This window comes from Canariomyces notabilis (assembly GCF_033297395.1).
Source record: "Canariomyces notabilis strain CBS 508.74 unplaced genomic scaffold N656scaffold_15, whole genome shotgun sequence".
NCBI lineage: Eukaryota > Fungi > Ascomycota > Sordariomycetes > Sordariales > Chaetomiaceae > Canariomyces > Canariomyces notabilis.
The window spans coordinates 531,113-545,771 of NW_027041837.1; the positions used below are offsets into that span (position 1 = coordinate 531,113).

A 14,659-nucleotide genomic window follows, 5' to 3' on the forward strand; every position below is an offset into this window, starting at 1 on the left:
CGTGTGACAGCCATGGGCCAATCACAGCCCGTCCAGTGGAAACACGATCCCTTCAGGTTCTCTACTAGTAGCGTCCTCCTTGAAGTACCTGCTACACATACAAAGACATGGACCTTCCAGGTACTACTTGGCAGTCGGGCAACTTCCAGAATGCATCGATGGCCTTCTTTCCTTCCACTCGTTCATCTCATTCCGACAGATCAACAAAGTCAACTCGCCCATGGACGGCTGCCTCTCTCAAAGCCAAATGCTCGCCGTAACAAAACCGCTAAAGACCATGGTGATCTGTCGCTGCCAAAATGAATGACGCAAGCGGAGAGCGTATCGACGAGCATTTTTGTGCTGTCGAAGCAGATGGCGCAAAGATGCCGGCAGGTGCTGAGCCTTCTCATCCGCATCTTGAGCCTAGGTGAGTGATATTGGATATTGTATTGCACAAGTCCGAGATTTTCCAGCACTGGATATGTTGGCTGACACACCTGCAAAGTCGCTGGTTTTTTGCCTCATCCCTGCTGCCCATGGTCGCGGGCACCCTGGGCCCAGTTGCGTCCGCCTTCAGTATCTGCGCTCTTGTGCAACCATGGCGACAGCACCTACCCCCAGGGGCCGACATTGATACGGCCCCTACCATCAGGGATCCCGCCTGGCTCATTGCGATAAATGCTGTCCAACTCGCAATAGCCCTAATCGCTAATATGGCACTGCTCCTGAATATGACCCGGAGACTCAGGTTCGCCATTGCCCAGCCCGTGACCATCGTCGGCTGGTATGTCTCCTCGCTATGTCTGGTGGCCCTCACTGCGACCGCTTCCGGCCCTTTGGTCGTTGAGCCCGCCAACGAGTACATCTGGTCTCAGGCCTTTTACTACGGCATCTACTCGTCGATTCTCTATTTTTTGGTCGCCTCTTTCATGACTGTGACCTATATGGGTGCCAGGGCTGGCCATTATCCCAAAGACTTCATGCTCACGCCGAGCCAGAGAACCCTGATGCTCCAGACGATTATGCTTCTCCTCTATCTGCTGCTTGGGGCTCTGCTTTTCGGCAAACTTGAGGGCTGGAGCTACCTCGACGCGGTATACTGGTCTGTTGTGACTCTTTTCACCATCGGATTTGGGGACAATTACCCCATGACCACCGTTGGGAGAGCCCTTCTCTTTCCCTATGCTCTCGTTGGCATCATCAGCCTTGGTCTTGTCATTGGTTCCATTCGCAGCTTGGTGGTTGACCGTGGCAAACGTCGGCTTGATGCCCGAATTTTGGAGAAGAAACGACGCGAAATGCTGCGGAGCATGACGCTTAAAGGCAAAGATGACATTCTCGTGCCCGTCAAGTCGAGTGCATCCACGTTGGGCTCCGTTTCGGGGTTGACCGAATTTGAACGAAGAGAGCGAGAATTCAAGCTGATGCGAAAGATCCAGGAGCACGCTGCTCGGCGTCGCCGTTGGATTGCCCTCGCCGTCTCGGCAGGTAGCTGGTTTGTCCTCTGGGGCGTAGGCGCAAAAATCTTCCAGGAGTGCGAGGATGAGTATCAAGGATGGACTTACTTCGACGCTTTCTACTTCGCCTTCGTAAGTCTCACGACCATCGGCTATGGCGACGTAACGCCCGTGTCAAATGCTGGAAAGAGTTTCTTTGTTTTCTGGGCCCTTCTCGCCTTGCCCACCACGACTGTGCTCATCTCTAACGCCGGTGATACTGTCGTGAGGGGCATTCGGGAAGCAACCGACCAGATCGCTACAGTGACCATCTTACCCGGCGAGCGCGGTTTTAGAAAAGATCTCAAACAACTCCTGCGGACTTTGTCATGCGGCTTTCTTTTCCATGAGGAGATTGAACAGACACCACCCGGCTTCATCGGCCAGACAGAAAAGGACATCGACGACGCTGCTGGCCAAGAAAACGACGTAGAAGGCTCAGCTAAACGGGACCAGGCCGACCTCCAAGCAGAACGGGGCGGCGCCTCAGAAGCCAACAAGAAAGCAGACGACGAAGAGGGTGAAGAAACCCACTTCAAACGAGTCGAGGCAAACAAAGCCGAACAGCAGGCCGGTCAGTTGGACAAAAAAGTCAGCTTCCAGAACCCTCCTTCGACACCTCACCACCAACACCACCTCGTACGAGCGCGAACCGACGGTGGCCCGCATCCCCAATACCCCGTCTCCATCCCGGCCCACAAACCAGACTACCACCTCACGCTCATTGAAGAGATTGGCCGCGTCATGCGACATCTGAAGCATCACCCCCCGCGCAAGTATACTTTTCACGAATGGGCTTGGTATCTCAAACTGATCGGCGAGGACGAGGCCGACGCCGAAAGGCACCGCCAGGCAAACCCGCACGTCAAGAGGAAGAAGCTGCTTGAGCAGGGGAAACGCACCGGTGTTATGGAGGGCCAGGCCGGAAAGGGGGAAGGGGAGGATCCAGCGCCGTGGAGTTGGGTTGGGACCAGAAGCCCGCTGATGGGATCCCAGGAAGAGGCCGAGTGGATTCTGGAGAGGCTAATCGCGAGGCTAGAGGAGAAGTTGAGAGAAGTGAAAGAGGAGCGGAGGAAGGAGACTAGGAGCAAGAAGGATGAGTGATCTCCCATGAGCGGTGCATTTTGCATGATTTGATTAGAAGGTTTTGGGGAAGGTACATTACATCGGGGACTGCATGTTAGGGTCGAGGACTCAAGGTATACCACAGTAACGGTGCATTGTATTCTGGTTAACAGGTCTTTTGGTGCTCTAGTTAAAATATACGATACATCATGGCTTACCCAAGGCTAAATTTATGGGCTGATGAGTCGAGTTAACCTCCTTAATTTGGGTCCTCTGCTCTTGCTGGCATTGAAGGAGAGAGGTGAAGATGAACTGCTCCAAGCCGTACTAAACGACCATGATGCGACCACCTCAAAAGGATTGTTCCTTATCGGTACGGCAATTCACTGTATTCACCCATCGAACCTGTGACGGGAACACCGTCGGGGAAGGACCGAAGAGAAGTCCAACCAACTGCTTCTGGTGAATAAGGTGTTGTGGAGACAATCGTTGAAGCCACAGCGTTACTCCGTCGTTTTACGTGACTCGGCCACAGCAGGTGCGATGAGAACGGAATGTCGGTGCGGGGAAGCCCGATCAGAGGAAAGAGCAACTTCACCGATTACCTATTAAAAGAGCAACATAAACTGACTCCCACGACTCGGGCTTGATCTCTTCTCGCATTGAATGCATCTGAGGAGGTCCCAGCTGCTTAACTTCCGCAATCTCTCACTGCTCTCTCTTCTCGTCCTGATTCTGGCCATATTCTTCAACATCTCCACACTCCCCCGCCTTGGCCTCATCGCAGGGCATTTCATCCGCCGCCCGGCCATCTCCTTCACCACTCCAACCAGCCCGCCAATGGCTTCCAACTACTTAAAAGAGCTCGAGGTGGCTCTGCTGGCCGTGCAGCGTGCGGTCCGGCTCACCAAGCGGGTCTTCCACGAAAAGGCCAAGGGGACCGTCTCCAAAGACGACAAGTCCCCCGTCACCATCGGCGACTTTGGCGCCCAGGCCCTCATCATCAGCGCTCTCAAGGCCAACTTTCCACATGACGAGATTGTCGCCGAGGAGGAGCCTGCGCAGCTGCGCGAGGACGCTGCCTTGCGGGACCAGATCTGGGAGCTGGTCAGGAACACCAAGCTCGACGACGCCGCCGCCGAGGGCCTGCTTGGCGGCAGCATTCCGGATGTGGACGCCATGCTGGACCTGATTGACAAGGGCAACAGCAAGGGCGGGCCGCGCGGCAGGATATGGACCATCGACCCCATCGACGGCACCAAGGGGTTCCTGCGGGGCGGACAGTACGCCGTGTGCCTGGCCTTGCTGGAGGACGGGCAGGTCAAAGTGGGCGTGCTTGGGTGCCCGAACCTGCCGGTCGACGATTCGGCGCCGTTGACGGCCGACATTGGCGCCAACCAGAGCGACGACGAGGGCCGCGGCGTCCTGTTCTCCGCCGTGGAGGGCCAGGGCGCCATGAGCAGACCGCTCGGCACGGGAGGTCTGTCGGAGGGCAAGACCATCTCGATGAAGCCCATCACCAACATGTCCGATGCAAGCTTCTGCGAGAGTGTGGAGGCGGGCCACTCTAACCAGTCCGAGTCCGCGCAGATTGCGCAGAAGCTGGGCATCACCAACCCCAGCGTGCGGATGGACTCGCAGGCCAAGTATGGCTCCATCGCCCGGGGAGCTGGCGATATTTATCTGCGTCTCCCGACTTCCAAGACTTACCAGGAGAAGATTTGGGACCATGCTGCAGGAGACTTGATTGTTCGGGAAGCCGGAGGCCAGGTTACTGATACCAAGGGGGCCCGCCTCGACTTTAGCGTTGGGAGGACGTTGGCGAGCAACAGCGGTGTGGTTGCAGCGCCAGCGGTGGTCCATGGGCAAGTTCTTGACGTCGTTCAACAGGTTTTGGGTCTGAAATAGACACTATTCGCGATGAAGCGCCCCAGTATTGTACACGTTTATGGCATTGGTACAGGAAAAAAAGCGTACAGCGGCAAAAAAGTAGCTCTACTATGTTTACAAAGGCCCCGCGAAGCCTCTATTTGATCTTCTTCTGCTTCAGCTTGATCGTTTGGTCGTTAATGAAGATTCCCTTGCCTTTGTAGGGCTCTGGCGGCCTCCACTTGCGAATATTGGCCGCAAACTGCATGATCTGGTGTTTGTCGATACCCTCGAGCAGCACTCTCGTCGGCTGCGGGGCGCTAGCCTTCATACCTTTAGGAAGGCCCAGCTCGACCGGGTGCGAGAAACCCAGCTTCAGACAGACAAACTGCTGACCGGGGTACTCTTCCAATGCCGGCCGCGGCTCAACCGTCGCTCTGAAACCAATACCCACTAGTCGTAGGACGGCCGTGTGTCCCTCGGATACACCCATAATGTGATTGTTGAGGTATGACCACTTCGTTCCTGCAGAAGACTTGTCAGTTGCTCTGATCTCGACCGACTTTTTGTTCGTCTGGCAGACGGTGCCATACCCCACATCTCTCTCTGTTCCTTCTCCTCACGGTCTCGCACGCTCATCACTACCCTCCTCGCCTCGCTATCGTGCTCGACGCTCATGTATTCGGGTATCTCGAGGTCAAGGCTGCCTGCAGGAAGACCAAAGTCAGTCTTCCGGGCCTAATCTTCGATCTTGTCCGACTCAGGGGCTGTGTGCTACTACCCACCCAACGGCCCCGACACCGTCACCGTCCTCCTAGGAATCCGTCGCCAATCGGTCATGTCCTTCTTGATCCATGGTTCGCTGACGCTAATCTCCACGCCGGGCGGGATCGAAATGGGCGTCCTCCCGAGCTTGGAGGACCGGTGTGTCGTCGCCGAGAAATCTCGTCGGGAGGAGGGTGCAGGTGAGGTTGTCTGGAAGGCCGGGACGAGAAAGCCGGGTAGTGTGGTTGTTGAGGGAGCGGAAGAGGAGGCAATGACCCTTTCTAGAGCCCGCCTCCCTGTTCTTTGTGCGAACATTGTGCCGTCGGGGGAAGTGCGCAGCAGACGCTGCAATTCGCGATACGCGGCAGCAACCGGGCAGGATGTGAACTGCTGCGTGCTGAAAAAGATCGGGGTTCCGGCGAGCGCTGGCTGATTGGCTAAGGGACTTCGGATGTGGGGCAAAATCTTAGTCAGCCAAACAAGAGCTCTTCTAGTTCTTAGAGTTCAAACTTCAGACCGACATTCATTTGTCAACCCATGTCAACATTAGAGCTAACAAATGTGTGCATTTTCCGCAATTGAGCTTAACTCAACTCCATAGCTCACAATTGCAGCATCCAAATGCTGTAATCTCGTGCGAAAAATTCTTCTGGAATGCACGCATGTATGTACTCAGTTGGGCTGTGAATGGCATCGAAAGGGGTGCTCTTCACCAAGCTTCAGAAAAAGTCAGCGGCTGTTTTAATCCAGAGTCCAGGTCAAAGGCCTGAGCAAAGACAGCGGACAATATGAAGCAGCCAGAATTACTTGGGTGGGCAGGCGACGGGCCGAAATTGTTCCTGCTTTCAGATGAAATCTTGGAGGTTGATGTGAACCATCCGACGGTTGGGCAACTCGATGTCTTTGAAGATAACGCAACCTGACTTCGTCGACCGAGACACCCCTTAACGACACCTGGGCAAATCGCGATATTCGTTAGGCGACATGCCTGTCTCCAAATCGTCGGCGCCGACAGCCCTCGAGCTCCGCAATGCGAGATGCTCCTTCCTTTTCCTCCATATAACCAAGAACCGCTGCCTGCTTCCTCAGGTTCTACCTTCCTCCTCCTCTCCAATGGCCGCTAGGTCGGTTCCAGAATACTTTATCCTGCCCATCGCATCTTGATCTCTCCAAATCTCTAAAGAGCGGCCAGGAAAGCTCGAGTCCCTCGCCTTTCAATCACTATCGTTCAATAGCATTGCCTCAACCGCTCCTCGTTCGACACTACGGCTTCTGATAGCCAAGATGCAAGCCCACGTACTCGTTCTGGCACTTTTGGTGTCTTGCATCAACGGTTTCTCCTGGGGCGGCGACAAGAGAGCTGCAGAGTGTCAGTTTGCTTGCGACCGAGAATTCGAATACCAGGCTAATGCGCTCTCACAGTTGTGCCCGTCTCGAAGCAAAATTCCAGGCTTTCGAATGTCTATGCTTCCGCTCTCAGCGAGCTCCAGGAGCTTGAATCGGAGCCTCTCTGCCATCGTGTGGCCGCCCGGCTCCTGGTGAACAACTGCCAGGTCCTTGACGGAAAGGACGAAGCCACGGTTCTCACAGATAGTGGGCGACAGGTCCGGGACTTTGTCGACTCGTATGCCGCTAGCCTCGCAATTTGCGACCTTGAGCGAGGCGGCTTTGCGATACCGGCAGACTGCGCGAAGTTTCGCGAGCCGGCGCTCAGTCTCCTCGTCATCAGAAATGAGCCGCGGCTACACGTAAGCCTGAAAGAAATCAAGCAGTGTCTCTCGGCACTGGGGACATCGGATGCCGCATGGAGTACGTGGGTGAGCTATCGCCACAAGGCGCTGGGATTTTGCCAGGCTGCCCGAGCGGATATTGAAAAAGGTGGGTGCATGAGTTCTCGCTGCCGGATTAAGACTGACGATAATCCAGATCAGCATATTCTGCTCTACCAACGACTCACCAAAATTATTGCAAAGCTCACCGATAGCGTAGAGGCCGATCTGCAGAAGCGACTGGAAGAGCTTGACAATCGCGCCAGGCAGTCGGTCGAGAAACTTGAGCGGCTAACACCACAGGTTGATCACCTCAGCGAGGGGCTGGCGAAGGTGCAAAAATATCTGTCGAGCGATCTGCTTTCGGCATTGGGAAGGTCATCAGAATCCGCTCGCAACGGTCTACGACTTGCAGAGAACCTACAACAACTTGTGAACGTCATGGCCACCAATGCCCTGGACAGCAACTCTCAGCTGGCTGCTGCCCAAGAGAAGTCACAGCAGGTGTCAAAGAAGGTCAACGAAGAAATGGAAGCTCTACTGGTCGTGGTTTCAACGGCTGTTTCGACAGCCATGGTTTCCTCAAATATGGTCCAACAGCAGATAGTAAGCTAACCGTAGCAATTATTGTGGCCGAAACAAGACTTGCTAACGCGCCCCAAGGAAGCTTCGAACCAACAAGCTGCATTGCTCGCGCAACGCCAGGACACTCTTGAGCAGGGAATGAATCGACTCCTCACAACCACCGAGGCTCTATCCACGAAGCTGGAGGACCACTCCAGCATGCTGAAGCAGGCCAATAACATCACAAACGACATCTTGAACGGACTCGAGGATACGGCCAAGGCAGCGTCATCGCTAAGTGGATCCCTCTTCACCACTGTCACGTCGCAGAGCTGGTGGCCTTTTGTCGTCTTCCCGGCAGCTTCCCTGGTTATGGGATCATATGGGCTTCCGCCTTCCATCTTTCGAAACCTGGGTCTCTTGGCGTTGGGTGAAGCCATTGGCGTTGTGGTTTCGTCTTACCATAAAATCTCCAGCCACTTATTCCTGTCTGCGGCAGGAGTCTCCTTGAACAGTACTGCATCTGCACTCTGAAGATATGATGCAATACCATTTCATCTTCATCATTCTCTTGCTCTGAGACTCGGAATTCCTAGATTGGACTTGGGGTACGGGACAGTTAGCTGCATGGGAAGGCCCTCTGACATCACATTCACGGCGATCACGATACTTTATCATTTTATTTCTCTGGGGTTCGGGGTTCTTGCATGGGAATTGGGGGTTTGGGACGGTTAGCCACGAGGAGGGCCTTATGCCTTTACATTCACGAGGCCTTGGGATTCTTGCATGGGCCTGGGGAATTGGGACGGTCAATCATGAAAGAAGGCTCTCTGCCATACATTCACGGCGAACACAGACGTACACGCACATCCTTTGCTAGCTATTGCTATCATTAGCTCGACGATAGTATAGATCGTTATATACGTGTGTTTCTTTCTCACGGTATCTTCTATCAGACGCCGTCAACACCAACTGATCCCACTACTGGATCCGACCTATGTGGATACAGGATGGTGATAGCCAAGAGATTGTTGAGAATTATGCCATCCGATGTCTAATATTAGTAGGCGGCAGCTTTAAGTTGGAACGTCCCATCGAAGCAACTTGATGTAGCCGGAAACATCATTTAAACCATGCGGAGATGGGCTGAAGCAACGAGATCAAAACTTCCATGTCAAATGACCAGCAGTAGGTAGACAAAAAAGACGAACACTGGATCTTGGAGGGAAAAAGATGGGATAACCAGGAATCGAACCTGGGTCCTCTCGGAAATTGTGTTCAAAGCCACAACGAGAAGTACTGACCACTATACTATTATCCCGATATGTTTGTTTATGCAAACATTAGGGCTGATAGGTGAATACTGCTGGATGCCTTGCATGGTCAATTGCACCGAATTCTCTTCCCACTGACAATTTCAGCTCGACATCTACCAAGCCCATCACAACTGTTTACAAGATTGCAATTGCAATTCATTCATTTGCCATAGTTTCTACAAAGTACATATTATTTTCCCATTCTCTGATCGTATCCAACCCTCTAGCATCAGCATGGACAAGATAATCCCCTCGGCCAGGGCTCAAACGCGCTACCTCAGTCGTACCAAATCGCATTCATGCCGAATCCGGGCTCAGCAATCCTGATCCTCGCAACGCGGTGCAGAAACTCGTCCTGCCACCGGTACATTTCCAGCCAGCCCTCCTGGTCGTCCGTGATGGCCAGCCACTCGTCGCTCCAATCACAAGGGGACACAGCGTTGCTGTGGCCGCCGCTGGTCGGGGTCGGGTTGAGGCAGAGCTGGCGCTCGATGCTGCCGCAGTCGCGCAGGCGGAACGCGGCCACGTACCCCTGCAGGTCGAAGCGGTTCGCGCGCGACGAGGCAAACATGTACCGCCCACTGCACGTCAGCGCCACCACGTCGGCCCGGTACAGCCCTTTGCCCGTCTCGCGATCCCGCGAGGGGATGCCCGGCGGGATCAGGGGAAAACTGTGGTGCGTGTACACGGGCATGTGCGTGGCCGGGTCGATTACATACTCGCACAGCCGGTTCCCGGCCTCCATCAGCGCGTAGAGATAGTTGCCGCTCGGGTGCATCGCTACCCACCGCGGGTGGTCGTCGGGTGACGGGGCGTCCACGCTCCCCACCAGCTCGACCTCGCCCGACGGCAGCTTGCGGTGCGTCCAGAGCTTGTTCGCCGTCAGGTCCGCCGAGTAGAGGTACGTCTCGGTCGGGTCGAAGACCATGCCGTGAATCCCCGTGTTGGGTTGGTACGGGTAGTTTTGGATGTTGGTCTCGAGCTTGCCCGTGTCGGAGACGGAGAAGACGTTGCCGTAGCCGGCGTGGTTGTAGAAGGGGTTGGCATAGACGGCATACGGTGGCTGCTTGGCCGCGAGGAGGAAGATGGCGCGCGTGTTGGTCTCGGAACTGTTGGCTCTGGCTGGAACTCAGGTAAGGTATGGGTCAGTTGAAGCTGCTTCTTGAGATAGTCAGGGGCAGGAAGAACTCACGGTCGCCTCCCATGGGATGTGACGCCTCATGGACAATCTCGGTCGGGCTCCGGACGGCGAAGCTGGACCATTTCTTCATGGCGGCGCCATACAGGTTCTTCTTGGCATGCTGTCTCTACGGTGAGCGATGTGCTGCAAACGGTAGCGGCCGAACCCAATTGGCGTCATACGTCAAAGGTCATCCATGATATTGGCTCATCGTGGGGGATCTCGGTGCGCTTCACCAGCTTCAGCGTCAGATTCTCATCGTCAAACTGCACCGTGAAGATGGCCCCTGGCGGGGTCCATGTCCCAATCATCAAGTGGTGGAGGGGCATGGTTGGAAAATGACGTCGGCTGCTGGCACCGGGACCTTCCTGAGGGTCGGGTGAGCAATTGGAATGCTGAAGAATGGGCAGCCGCGAGGCAGACACAGATCGTACGATTCTCAAACCGTGTTTGTTCAGAAGAGGAATTAACATTTCTCGGCTCAAGCTATCTTTCTTCTCTTCTGGCGACCCCTTCTCCCGCCCACTTGCTTGCGGGAGCTCGGGACATCCTTCTTTGCAGTGAATGCACACCAGCTTGGCGGGCTCATAAATCGGAAGGCACTGTGGGGCCGCAATCACTTACAGGGTCTCGGTTGCGGTGGCGGTAGATGGAAGGTCACGATTTCTGCAAACATCCCGCAGAACTCCTGGACCTCCCATATCCGACGGGTAAAGGCTCATCCCGGTACCAAGGCCGTGGAGGCATGACTCGAGAAATCGAGCTCCATATTCGCGCCCATGTCTCAAACCGAGGGATAGAAAATCGGCCAAAGGCAAGCCCACCTGGGCTGCAATAGGTGATTACCCCTGAAACTGCAATTGCAGTCACCAACTACGGATAGACCTAAGCAGATCCGGTCGTTGGCCTGCAGCGCAACGTGACGGGCTCGAAAACCAGAAACTGGCGGCAATTCCTGAACCCCGAGCGTGACTCGGAACTGGAGGATGTGCTGTCAGCTTGTCAGGCAAGCCGTTGCAGGTGGTAGGCGTTCGGGATTGGGAGCCCCTCTGCAGGGGCTGCTATGCTTTACAGCAGATGTGCCGCAATTTAGCGCTGAGTTGGTGAGTGGCTTCGGCTGGGGAACGGGCGTTCCCTGCTTCTGCCGGGGCGCTGGTCGGATCTGGTCGCAGGGCTAAATTTCTCCCGGGTGCACGTCGCCCCGTCCCCACTCCCGCCGTCGTGGTTTGGGGTTCGGGAAACCTGCCGTGACAACAGCCCGACGGCTCACGGCGGGGAAAATGGAGCTTGACACCATTTTGGGCGGGTTCTAGGGAGCCGGGTTGGCCCACGTCCTATCATATGGGCCGGATTCACAACCTGCAGCGATTGCTTCATGCTGAGGCGAAGTCGCTGGCTTGGAGTCTATTTAATCTGAACCTTTCCGCCCAGATTCCAGTGCAGTGTCTTCTTTGATCGCATCTCCGAGACATCAAAGGGACATCTGGCCACAAGTACCTAAAGAGTCAATACATATATATAGATAGGCCAACACCAACACTCGCCCCTATCTGGCCCCCCTTCTTCGACAATCCTTCCACAATGGCCTCCGAGAAGCCCTCCCACAGGTTCGACCCTGACTTCACCAGGTTGGTGATCGAGGGCATGGGCCCAAACACCACACCCCGTAACCGTCAGGTCCTCGGTGCCCTGATTCGCCACATCCACGACTTTGCCCGTGAAGTCGAGCTCACCATCGATGAGTGGATGGCGGGCGTCAAGTTTGTCAACTCACTTGGCGAGATCTACGCCGCCAGCAATAAGACCCGGAACGAGACACACCGTATCTGCGACGTCATCGGCCTCGAATCGTACGTTGTCTCTATCCAGTCACCAAACTCAAGCAGCTCGTCAGGACTAACCAATTTCCGGCAGCCTTGTCGATGAGATTGCCCACAAGATCGTCTCAGAGGGCAAACTTGACCCCACCTCGTCCTCTATCCTGGGCCCTTTCTGGTCCCCCAACGCTCCGTTCCGGGACATGGGGAGCGTCATCTTCCAGGACGGTGTCCCCGCAGGCGGCCGCGTCGTCAAGATGCACGGCGTGATTCGCGACATTCTCACGGGCGCGCCCATCCCCAACGCCGTCTTCGACATTTGGCAGGCGTCGTCCAACGGCAAATACGACTTCCAGGACCCGGAGAACCAGACGCCCAACAACCTCCGGGGCAAGTTCCGCGCCGACTCCGAGGGCCGGTACTGGTTCTACTGCCTGCACCCGACGGCCTACTCCTTGCCGCGCGACGGGCCCTCGTGGCAGCTCCTGACCCTCATGGACCGCCACCCCATGCGGCCCGCCCACATCCACATCATGGTCACCCACCCGGACTACCAGGGCTGCACCACCCAGCTGTATCCCAGCGACGACCCCTGGATCAAGAGCGACACCGTCTTTGCGGTCAAGGACGACCTCGTCGTGGACTTCAAGCCCATCCAGGGCGACGACAAGGCCACCCTCGAGCTCGAGTACAATGTCAACTTGGCCCCGAAGGGCTACAAGGGCAAGATTTGAAGAGCTGCCTGGGCGGTTTATGATAATGCGCTGATTTATTCTGTACATATGTCAACATCAGGTGTATATACCCAGTTTTGGATTTCTTCTATTTTCGGGCAGCGCCAAAGTCAGAAGGCAATTGGGAGGAAGGATTTTTGTTTTTGGGTATGTCCTTCCGGCGCCGCCATCGCGCAGAGCCGGATAATGCATTGGTTTACTCTTTCCTGGATAGTATGGTTGTTTGCTGTTAGCAAGTATTTGTAACTCACGTTGCTTTCAGGAGGTGCCTTGCTTTGTGAAAGTCTCCCTCAGGGACTCCCCCAAAGGGATCCCAAGTACATCGAAGTTGGACTTTGGTACAAAATGGCATAGCCTAACTTGCCAGTATATATTTCAGTGAACACCTTTTGATCCCATTGTGCCAGACACATGATCATGATGTCGGTGGAAGTAGCACGGCACCATCGTCCAGCCCGTGAGAATCCCTTTACTGTCACTCATTACATCGAGGTGAAGCAAAATGCGTGGAAGAAGTACCCTGCAGCACGGTCTGGGTGTTCCTGGATGCGCTGCTACATTGGGGTGATAGCACCAAACGAATCTGCTAGGGAGCTAGTCGATGCCTACCTGGCACACAGCGGCGGTGCTCATTCCACATATCGGTGCCGTCGGCAAGTGATAACTGACAGTCAGCTCTTAGCCCACATTAAGCTGGGCCAATTGGAGATCCATCGGTCTTTCGAGATCGGTCACTTAGTCCCATAGGCGCTGCAGTCTTCTCCATAAGCGAAAACGCCAACCCTTACTCCAGACCGAGCTGATTGCATGAACAACTTGTTGAGACAGGTATTTACAACGGCCTCGCGGGCTGCGTCTATTTCTTTTCCTCAGTCTTTTCTTCCGGTTTTGGAGTCGGTAGCTTGAACGTATCAGGTGTCCGGTCTACACCAGCACCGACCTGCTCCCAGGCGCTGGACCCCCCTTCAAAGTTGCGGAACGCCTGGGTGAGCTCAAGGGGCTCTGTAACAATGCGCTTCTTCTCCTCGTCGTACCGAATTTCCGTGTAGCCAGTGAGGGGGAAATCCTTCCTCAGTGGATGCCCCTCAAACCCATAATCTGTCATGATGCGGCGCAGATCAGGATGGCCAACGAAGAAGACGCCAAACATGTCGTATACTTCACGCTCGTACCAGTTGGCACCGTCGTAGAGACTCGTGATGCTGGGCACGGGCGAAACCTCGTCGGCATACGTCTTCACCCTAATCCTCGCATTATGGCGGACGCTGAGAAGGTTGTAGACAATCTCGAACCGTTGGTCGCGGGTGGGGAAGTCGACGGCGGTGATGTCGCTGACTTGGGTGAACTCGGCAGCAGTATTGTCTAAGATGGGTCAGTCGCCAGTCCAGCTAGACCGATGAACTGCGCGTGGCAGAAAAGCCGCCTTACACTTCAAAAAGGTGAAAACGGGGATGACGCCGGAGGGGCAGATGTAGATGGTCAACTCGTCCTTCCAGACGGAGAATTGCTGGATGTATTTGGGGAGACAGCCCATGAGCCACGAGCCGTACTTGTGCAAGTCGTCGGCCTTGGACTGGTATTTGTCGGCCGGGTTGACGAGAGGCGCCTTCAGTGTGCCGACGGAATCGCGCGGCGCCGAGCGCGGGTTCTTGACGTCTTTGGGGACTGCGACATGATTGCGAGCAGTGGTCGCGAAACACCGCACGACGGCGGCCTCGTTGCGAGCTGCCAGCGACGGTTTAGCCGGCCGCAGCGCCGAGGCCATAGCCCTGCTTCTGCAGAGCTTGCTGGCCATGGTCGGAATTGGGAGGGCAATGAGCCAATTGATCGAGAATCAGCCAGCGGCCTCGATCGAAGATGGGCGTTTCGGAGTTCGAGCAGCGCATTGACGTCGAATTGAGCCTAGCTTTCAGCTCAGAGAGCAGCACGTGATGAGGCACGTGACGAAGTTAGAAACGCTGTTTATTCATTGTTGTGGACTAGCATAAAAGGCATTTTCTCCTTGGTCGAGGTAGGATCAAAACTCTTCTGTACTGTATCCTGCAGCACTCAGCTCAGAGAAACCTTTTAAGGTTGATTCTCCATCTTGCACTTCGCTTTCA

The 14,659-nt window shown here is 55.2% G+C and overlaps 7 protein-coding genes and 1 non-coding gene across 8 annotated transcripts; 4 read left to right on the top strand and 4 right to left on the bottom strand.

Annotated features, from left to right (window-relative positions):
• Positions 1 to 299: 299 nt before the first annotated feature.
• On the top strand, positions 300 to 2,582 carry N656DRAFT_799275 (potassium channel; the record flags this gene model as incomplete). The annotated part of the gene is made up of 2 exons (XM_064817851.1): positions 300 to 409; positions 488 to 2,582. The coding sequence occupies 2 exons, from the start codon at positions 300 to 302 to the stop codon at positions 2,580 to 2,582; spliced, it is 2,205 nt and encodes a 734-aa protein (XP_064669007.1).
• Positions 2,583 to 3,383: 801 nt separating this feature from the next.
• Positions 3,384 to 4,451, top strand: N656DRAFT_712046 (3(2),5-bisphosphate nucleotidase HAL2; the record flags this gene model as incomplete). Its single annotated transcript, XM_064811785.1, has 1 exon — positions 3,384 to 4,451. The coding sequence occupies one exon, from the start codon at positions 3,384 to 3,386 to the stop codon at positions 4,449 to 4,451; it is 1,068 nt and encodes a 355-aa protein (XP_064669008.1).
• N656DRAFT_846201 (mitochondrial 54S ribosomal protein YmL16) lies at positions 4,424 to 5,704 on the bottom strand (the record flags this gene model as incomplete). The annotated part of the gene is made up of 4 exons (XM_064819225.1): positions 4,424 to 4,937; positions 5,006 to 5,119; positions 5,198 to 5,606; positions 5,699 to 5,704. 4 exons carry the CDS (start codon positions 5,702 to 5,704, stop codon positions 4,570 to 4,572), a joined length of 897 nt encoding a protein of 298 aa, XP_064669009.1. The 3' UTR covers positions 4,424 to 4,569.
• Positions 5,705 to 6,461: 757 nt separating this feature from the next.
• On the top strand, positions 6,462 to 8,044 carry N656DRAFT_769502 (uncharacterized protein; the record flags this gene model as incomplete). The annotated part of the gene is made up of 4 exons (XM_064813710.1): positions 6,462 to 6,546; positions 6,600 to 7,055; positions 7,104 to 7,552; positions 7,610 to 8,044. 4 exons carry the CDS (start codon positions 6,462 to 6,464, stop codon positions 8,042 to 8,044), a joined length of 1,425 nt encoding a protein of 474 aa, XP_064669010.1.
• Positions 8,045 to 8,744: 700 nt separating this feature from the next.
• On the bottom strand, positions 8,745 to 8,831 carry N656DRAFT_t91. The gene has a single exon. It is a non-coding gene; the product is annotated as a tRNA-His (tRNA).
• Positions 8,832 to 9,103: 272 nt separating this feature from the next.
• N656DRAFT_769503 (3-carboxy-cis,cis-mucoante lactonizing enzyme) lies at positions 9,104 to 10,335 on the bottom strand (the record flags this gene model as incomplete). Its single annotated transcript, XM_064813711.1, has 3 exons — positions 9,104 to 9,948; positions 10,019 to 10,127; positions 10,189 to 10,335. 3 exons carry the CDS (start codon positions 10,333 to 10,335, stop codon positions 9,104 to 9,106), a joined length of 1,101 nt encoding a protein of 366 aa, XP_064669011.1.
• A 1,252-nt stretch (positions 10,336 to 11,587) lies between these two features.
• Positions 11,588 to 12,557, top strand: N656DRAFT_790505 (Intradiol ring-cleavage dioxygenase-like protein; the record flags this gene model as incomplete). Its single annotated transcript, XM_064816894.1, has 2 exons — positions 11,588 to 11,856; positions 11,921 to 12,557. The coding sequence occupies 2 exons, from the start codon at positions 11,588 to 11,590 to the stop codon at positions 12,555 to 12,557; spliced, it is 906 nt and encodes a 301-aa protein (XP_064669012.1).
• Positions 12,558 to 13,413: 856 nt separating this feature from the next.
• Positions 13,414 to 14,352, bottom strand: N656DRAFT_711896 (uncharacterized protein; the record flags this gene model as incomplete). Its single annotated transcript, XM_064811771.1, has 2 exons — positions 13,414 to 13,919; positions 13,986 to 14,352. The coding sequence occupies 2 exons, from the start codon at positions 14,350 to 14,352 to the stop codon at positions 13,414 to 13,416; spliced, it is 873 nt and encodes a 290-aa protein (XP_064669013.1).
• Positions 14,353 to 14,659: the final 307 nt, after the last annotated feature.